The 8,420-nt window shown below is 41.5% G+C and overlaps 2 protein-coding genes across 2 annotated transcripts in view; both read left to right on the top strand.

The window, feature by feature from the left end:
* Positions 1-8,046, top strand: part of TRPC3 (transient receptor potential cation channel, subfamily C, member 3) — a 36,825-nt gene extending 28,779 nt beyond the window's left edge. Inside the window, exons 8-11 of the mRNA XM_009334925.1 lie at positions 629-838; positions 3,104-3,187; positions 4,224-4,299; positions 7,489-8,046. Coding sequence (XP_009333200.1) covers positions 629-838; positions 3,104-3,187; positions 4,224-4,299; positions 7,489-7,631 — 513 coding nt within the window. The 3' untranslated portion in view covers positions 7,632-8,046. The remainder of the gene's footprint in view (positions 1-628; positions 839-3,103; positions 3,188-4,223; positions 4,300-7,488) is intronic.
* Positions 7,647-8,420, top strand: part of BBS7 (Bardet-Biedl syndrome 7) — a 23,572-nt gene continuing 22,798 nt past the window's right edge. The window contains exon 1 of the mRNA XM_009334950.1: positions 7,647-7,691. Coding sequence (XP_009333225.1) covers positions 7,647-7,691 — 45 coding nt within the window. The remainder of the gene's footprint in view (positions 7,692-8,420) is intronic.

Here is an 8,420-nt window from a genome sequence, read left to right as displayed (position 1 = left end):
AGGAGGAAACTAGCTAAAAGAAACAAACTCTTCACCTTTGGAGTAAACCAAGTCCAGCCTTGGAATACTTCCATAAAAATGTATTAGGACAAAATCAGTTTGTCAGTTTTTAACACGATTTCTTCATGACAACAAAGTTAGTATCTTCTGTACTCCATTATAAATCAGAGTTACTTTTCATGGTTATGTAAAAGCTGTGAGTACTACCATTTTGAACCATGTCTGCCTTGAAGCTAATACTTCGTCACTTGTGCGAGTACTAGATTTGTGTGACCACTTTAATGAGGAAAAACAAGACTTTAAAAAACCAAAAAAGTTCCACCTTAAATTGCAAGGAGTTTGGATGTTGGCTTTCACTCAGTGCAAACATAACGCTTGTTTAAATGGTTCACATGCTTTAACTAAGTATTGTCAATGAGATGTTGGCATAAAGAGACAACTGCAATTCAGTTAAAATAGACTTGATAAAGTGGTTGCATTTTTGCAGAACTATTGGGAGTCTTACTAGCAAGCAAGTAACATTTTATGTAAAACCAGAAAGGGTTGGTATTTAAAAGAAGTTTCATTTGGAAGAAGTTTTGCATTTCATAAAAAGAAAGCACATACCTGTTTTTATATCTTAACACAGGATGACAGTGATGTAGAGTGGAAGTTCGCTCGTTCTAAACTTTGGTTATCGTATTTTGATGATGGAAAAACATTACCTCCACCGTTCAGTCTTGTACCAAGCCCCAAATCTTTTTTCTATTTCATCATGAGGATCATTAACTTTTCTAAGTGCAGGAGGAGACGACTACAGAAGGACATTGAAATGGGAATGGGCAATTCCAAATCTAGGGTAGGTACTGAAATCTTTTCATTGCAGTGAAGAATTGTGTGTCCATTCCAGCATTCTGCTTTTCTTTAAGTTTTAGGGTATGATCTGTGCTTCTGATGATAGTATGGTAATTAGTCAAGCATTTATATTCATAGATCTATATTTCAGACTGCCTAAACGTACTGCATAAAACAAAAAAAATTGCTATAAATTTTCTTAGGACAACAAGGTGTAATGACTGGAAAAACACAATTAAAACAAAAATAACTGAGTATTCAAAGATGCAAATACTTCCCATGAGGAGTGACCTAAGTATTAAATAAAGATGCTTTCAGCCTCCATTAGAAAGATTTTTAGTTCAGGGTGAAAAAAAAAGACGGGGGGTATAAGGAGAGACAACTTATCCTTTCACTAGGGCAGGAAGAGGATAAAGTGTGGTCAGTATGATATTCACATCCTACTGTCAAAAGCTATGTTCTCAACAGAAGACAACAGGAAAAAGGGGGGATTGGTAATAATAATCTTCAGCACTTCCGTGACATTCTAAATTTGGGTATCTAAATGTTCTTTACAAATATTAATGGAATGCAGGGTCACAATGCCCTTGTGAGAATTAGGTAACAATTCCCCCTGTTTTACTGATGGCAAACGGGCACAGATGGGTTGAAGAGGATACATGTGACTTTTTTTACAAGTTAGGCTCAAGGCCCTGTGTATTACAAAGACTGAAAGCAATACCTTGAAAAGAATTTTTATTTGTTTTATGGTAAATTATCAGAAATGTTAAGTCTAGTCATCTTTTCTGAAAGATCTCTTTGGAGCCTAGGACTTCTGAGCTTGTTGGTGGTACTGAATCTTCAGTAAAGAAAATATTTTCTCCAGTTTTCTGTAGGCAGTGAAAGTAGATACATGTTTATAAAAATGTCGATTTAAATCCGTTTAGCTAGAAGCACTTTTTTGGTACTAACTGCTCATCTTTTGCTCTCTAGTGCTCCGAGTGCCTGAACTTCAGTAGTTCTCTCCAGTCCCTGTACAGATGATGTGTTTAAAAAACAAACCAAACAAACCTCAACACCCTAAGATACACTTTTATAACAAAACATTCAGTAGCGCTTACGTATCACACAGCAGTACTTACTATCATACTTAGAATGTAAGTCACCGAAGAACTAAAATCCTGTCTGAGTCGCTGCTGAGACAGCTCAGGTGGAGCCAGTTTCCTTGAACTACAAACCAAATTATTCTTCTCTGGGGAAGGCAGCCCTCAGCATCCCCTGTGTCAGGCTGGGCTGGCACGCTTCTGTGTTACACTGTGCAAAGATAAATCCTGTCCCACTCCCTAATAAAAAAGGTGGCTGAGCTGATGCCTCATTGCCCACAAGAAGGTGGGCGACCGTGAGTAGGTAAAAATAGCCGGCTTGTGGCCCAGCTTAAGTGACAGGCTGTATGCAGCATAGGCACAAAACCCACGGCAGTTACGGAAAGCATCCAACTTACTATATAGATGGAGGCTGACTTTGGTTTGCTCCCCTGCCCCACCAGAGAGGTCAGCTATCATTGATTCAGTGACTTCTAATTGGCTGCACAGAAAATTAATGACAGATGCAGATTAGGGGGTTGAACCTTCTGCTGTAGATATACATTTTTTTACTTCACCCTCACCAGTGTATCCGAGAGAAGAGTTAGGTCCCTGATTTGGTAGTAATAAACCTTCTGCGTTGGTCACAAAGCCATCTTGTCCAAGGTGGCTTTTTCCCCTTCTGTTTCTAGCCCACTGCTACAAAAATCTCAAATTATTTGGGATGTGATGGCTTTGCGATCCTCAAATAATTGAACAATCTCAATTTTTCTAAATGTATTACTATTCTTGAAAATGGTGCTTTGGAAAAACACTTTGAACTAAGCAGAAATGGTTTTGAGCATGTATTTGTAGTTAAAAGCATGCTTAAGAGTGCAGATCCACAACAGCTCTTTGTTAAAGCCAGTTTAGAAAGTCTCTCCTTGCTTTGGCCACTCACCCCTGCCTCCAAGTCATAATTCATTATCTCCTCAGCTGTGCAAGCACATTTGCTTTGAAGCTTTGCTGTGAACAGGATGGCTAAGATTATCAGCGTTTAAAAACAAAATCCAAATAAGTTAAGGCAATCTCAGTGTATTTTTGGAAATAATATTCTGATATAGTGACTCTGGAGACATCCCCAAGATGTCTCCAAGACAAAAAAAATGGAGCTGAATTCTAACTGTGAATTCCATAAAATATTTTAATTTTGTCTTATTTTTTCCTAGTTAAACCTTTTCACTCAGTCGAACTCCAGAGTTTTTGAATCGCACAGTTTTAACAGCATTCTCAATCAGCCAACACGCTATCAGGTCAGTACATACAGTGGTCACTGTTTTGAGTAATAAAACTGTGTGAAGGTATTAGCAGAATTTTGTGTTTCAGGTACATTTTGCCTTCACCAAGATAAAGAAAATCTCCTGTAGAAATCAAACTCCAGGACGCTACTGGAAAAAAGACAGTTATTGTTCAAGCCCCATTGAAGCGTTTAAAAACTAGCCCATACAAAACTTAGATTTTCCTTTGATTTCCCAGTTTGGAAAGTGTGAGAAGCAAACATCTGAAACTGATTTCTGCGGAAGGGATGTGAAAGCATTGAGCTGACTAGGTCAGCATTACTTTCCCTTCCTTTCTTCTCATGATCTGAGATGTGACATTCAACATTCCTGCAGATGGGAATGCTCCTTTCTGGTAAGAGGAGTCTGTTAGATATTACCTTCCTGTCTTCTTTCCAGCTCAGAAATAAGAGTAAATAGGAGCTCTTGTTCCCCTAGTGAAAGTGTTGAAGGTATGTAATCCACCTGTGCAAATTCTGTTAGGCGAGCTACATTACATTAGGTATGGTAACACAGTACAAAAATACTAGTACATACAAGGAACCCTGGCAGTCACGGTATAAAAATACAGATATAATCTTAATGAATCCTTTACAGCTGACATTGCACTGTCATACTGTAAAATCTCAACTTTTCTTTCTTTTTAAAAGGTAAATATTTATCTCTTGCTATTACACATCCTTTCACATGTGACCTGAGTTTACAAGGAGTAGACCTATTCTGAAGCTACTTAAAGCCTAAATTAGGTGTGTTTAGATGTATTTTCCTGTTGTCCTGTTCCTTACAAAAAGTCGTGGTGCTCTGTAAATAAGAGGTGATGGGATGAAAAAGGTGCTTTATTGAAATGATGAATCTCCGCATGCCACCAAAAAAGCCCAGATGAGGCAACTGCTTGATCTGGGGCTGTTCATTCTTTCACTTATACAGGTGTGAGGGGATAGTTAAGAAAGAAAAGTGAATAGAGTTTAATTAGATATGCTCACCTGATTATGTAACTGTTTTAATCTGGCAGCAAATAATGAAAAGACTGATAAAACGTTATGTTCTGAAAGCACAAGTGGACAAAGAAAATGATGAAGTAAATGAAGGTAAGAAAGAGACCGCATTTGCAATATTTGGAGACAGTTTTTGTCACGTTGTATTAGGAATCGGTATTACAGTGGCGCGTGGAGGTTTCAGGTAAAAAGAGGGTTTATTTCTACTTCTGATGCACTGAACTCAGGTAGATAGTAGTGGAAGTATGCCTGCGACAACCAAAATGGACAAGCAGGACCGGAGAAGTAGAACTGAGAAATACTATGGGCCCCATTTATAGGTGGAAAACGAGAGCACAGACATGACACACGGTTACAGAGGAAGCGTGTGAGGAAGCTGCTAACTGTATTCATACTTCCAGAGCCCTAGTTAGAGCTGCAGGACATCTTTCTCTCTGTTTCATTCAACTGAACACACAGTTTACCACTTTACGCCATGAACTACTTGTATTACCTTCTTTCGTAAAGCTGTGCGGAATAGTCATGTGTGAAGTTGCACATCATTAAACAAAGCTGCACAGAGTCAGCTGCACGGTGAGAAAAATGACAACTGTAGCCACTATTTTAGTGTGCGACCGGAGATCTTTTGAGAAACGATGGATCTGAGCTTGGTGTCTGTTGGCAGTGCGGAACTTGCCTGGTAGCAGTGAGGGCTGCATGCTCCAAGCGCGCACCCCGACTCCCCATTGGGATGAGACTAAGGCAAATGCCGTCCTCCTTCCTCCAGCCTTCCAGGAATGAAACGCAGGCCTACAGGAGCTCTGGGCAGGTCCGCAAAGAAAATAATAGGGCTGTGTGCAACATGGGGCGTATTTATTCTGCACTCTAGCTAAAAGATTATCAGGCAGTAGAATGACGTCCCTTCCAGCGCCGGCTCTGCTCTTGGAAGTGTAACACCCCAGCAGTGGTTTTGTTCCCCATAGGCTGGAGGTTATAACCATCATGGTTCAGCCAGTAAGAAATCCGTGTGACCGCCACCAGAAAAACATACCTGCTTAGCATAAGTAGTTCTGGTCTGGGCTAGTTTAGCTGGTTTCGGTGCACGGGGAACGCTTACCCAAGCCACTCTGCTGGCAGCCTTGTGCTCTCCAGCCAGCGTGCAGTGATGAACAACTTGGGATCAGAAGAGCTTTTAGAGGCATCGGAGCATCAGGTGGCTGCGTGCGTGTATGATGTGAAGGGCCTGAAGGGGCTGCTCTCTCGGCTAAGGCAGCATAGCTTTTATTTTGCTTGTTAGTTACTCTCTGCTTACCTGTAACTCTCCGCAGCGAGAAGCAGGGAGCAGAAAAGATGATCTAAATTAAATCCCGCTCTGTGCCTTCAAAAGGCAGCATTGTGCATTGACTGTTACCCTGACTCTTCCCCAGCCTATGTGGCTGTACAGAGCTGAGCTCATGAGTGACAAAAGCAGAGAAGCTCCTAGAAGTGTCTTCCTCTCAGCGTGCCCCTTTGCGCCCCTCTCCTGAATTCCCGTTGCTTTCCTCCTGTTCCTGCTCTGTGATGGGGGAAATCATCTGCCTAGTGACTGATGAAAAGACTGTTCTCTCGCCAACCGCGCCAGGGACGTACAAGTCTTTCCAGTTCCCTGATGCCTGGGTGGTATCGGCATGTATGTGTTTAGATAAGCAGGACGGCGCGGAAGAATCATGGTTCGTGGACATCATGGTTCTTGCTTTATCACCAGTTTTGTAGAGGAAAGTCCACTTTGAGCAAGTTGGCTAACCCCTGAACCTCAGTCTTCAGCTGCATAGCAAAGGTAGTGCTCGTTGTGTCATACCCATCCCATTGGTACCCAAAGTATAGATCCAGCCTTTGAAGATACAATTTTTAAAGTCTGCTATATTCTAAGTAGAAAACTTCTGCATTCTTATGTACTGCAGCTATTTTAAATGTCAGTCAGTCTAGGGACTCTTCCCTGTTCTGCATCACTAGAGAATTTAGGTGTTCTTTCATAGTCTCTCTTTCATACGTGACACATCATTTCCTGCAGTGGCTACTGTGTAAGAATTCACATACCTCACGCTTGCTGGAAGAATAGTATTTGAATATTTTAAAAAGCTTCTGCTCTTGAACTGAATGTCCTGTAACGGAAGACATGCTGTTGCTTGTTACGAGCCTGGCTTTGACAGTTGGTTCTTTTAAATGCGTCTTTTGTACTTGTGTCAAATCACAGAATCATTAAGGTTGGAAGAGACCTCTGAGATCATCGAGTCCAACCGTCAACCCAACACCACCGTGCCCACTAAACCATGTCCCTAAGCGCCTCATCTACACGTCTTTTAAATACCTCCAGGGATGGGGACTCAACCACTTCCCTGGGCAGCCTGGTCCAATGTTTAACCACTCTTTCAGTAAAGACATTTTTCCTCACGTCCAATCTAAACCTCCCCTGGCGCAACTTGAGGCCATTTCCTCTCGTCCTTTCGCCAGTTACTTGGGAGAAGAGACCAACACCCCCCTTGCTACAACCTCCTTTCAGGTAGTTGTAGAGAGCCATGAGGTCTCCCCTCAGCCTCCTTTTCTCCAGGCTAAACAACCCCAGCTCCCTCAGCCGCTCCTCATAAGACTTGTTCTCCAGACCCCTCACCAGCCTCGTTGCCCTTCTCTGGACACGCTCCCGCACCTCAATGTCCTTCTTGTAGTGAGGGGCCCAAAACTGAACACAGTATTTGAGGTGCGGCCTCACCAGTGCCGAGTACAGGGGCACGATCACTTCCCTAAATTGTAACATAAGTTTAAATTGGTTGACTTTTTCTAATTCAAAGGATATTGGTAAGGAAGAGGAGAAAGACTCAGAAGCTGTGAGTTTTATTGGCAGCTCTGCCACGCTTTCCCTGTGTGATCTTGGCACAGCACTTCAGAAAAAATCTCTTTGCCTTTTCTCTCTGAAAGGGGGATACTAATATTTACGGCACCGAACCAGCTGTACAGCAGTGTTGCCATGACTGATTCATTAACCTGCGTAAAGCGCTTTTTGAATCTGTGATCTTCCGTATACAGGTGGAGCACAATGCTGGGGCTCAGTGGACTATTAAAACACCTTTGGTGCTATTTAGGGGTGGAGACACACTCGCATGTCATTGGGAACGAAGAAGAGGTAAAGCCTCCTGCCCCGCCCCGTCCCTGCTCTCCTGGAGGCTTTGAGATAATAATCTGAAATAGGCACCGAGGTGACTTCACAGAAGGGTTATCGAGTGAGCGTTTAACTTTGCTAACAAGTATTTCTTTCAATGATTAATACAGGTGAATTAAAGGAAATCAAACAGGATATCTCCAGCCTTCGCTACGAACTCTTGGAGGATAAGTCCCAAGCGACAGAAGAGTTAGCGATTTTAATACATAAACTCAGCGAGAAACTAAATCCTAATATGCTGAGATGTGAATGATTCAACAAAGGAACCATGGCTCTGACTACAGCACAACTATTTATTGGCAATAATATTTCAGTATCTTATACTTGAAAAATGTATTGTAGATTTTTAGCACTAAATAACTTTATGTACAGCTTCTCTGGAATTTAACCTTAGGAAATTTTATTAACTTGCCACAAAAAGATCGCTCTCTTCGTTTTAATTGTCTAAAAGCGAGAACTGTCATAATTTTTTTTGCATTCATGCATTAAAAAGGTATAATGGTGTGAATTGCTGATATTTTAACAGGTTTATCAATAGATGTTGATAATCCTTTGCACTAAATTTGCGAGAAAAAATTAAAACAGCGGACACAGCGTGGTACTCTGTTCTTGCAGCAACTGGGTACGAATAGGATTTCTCATAATACCGTAAATCAACTAGAGATCAGTGGAGGATTACTTGAAATCTTTGTTCTTTGTTAGCGACGCTAGTAACGTGTATGATCACGGGGAATTAATGAAAGGCAGGTCTGTGTGAGTGTAACTGTGGTAGCACTGTTCAACATGTATGTATATACACGTACCCACAACTACCCCTTCTTCATTTACTGTCAGGTAGAAGGATGAGGATTTTTTTTTTAAAAAACAACGCGAACTCGGTCCAACGCTACTCTTTATGTGGTAGAAATGATTTTTTTAAAATCCAGAGGCCGTGCGGGGCTGGTATTTTGTTGCACCGCTCCAAGTGACGCCTCCGATGCTTCGTTGTTTAAATAAAATATTCCTACTTTACTGATACTCCGTGTCGTCCCGGTAGTTCGGC

Source organism: Pygoscelis adeliae, unplaced genomic scaffold (assembly GCF_000699105.1).
Source record: "Pygoscelis adeliae isolate BGI_AS28 unplaced genomic scaffold, ASM69910v1 Scaffold31, whole genome shotgun sequence".
Lineage (NCBI taxonomy): Eukaryota > Metazoa > Chordata > Aves > Sphenisciformes > Spheniscidae > Pygoscelis > Pygoscelis adeliae.
This window is presented reverse-complemented; position numbering and strand designations above follow the sequence as displayed.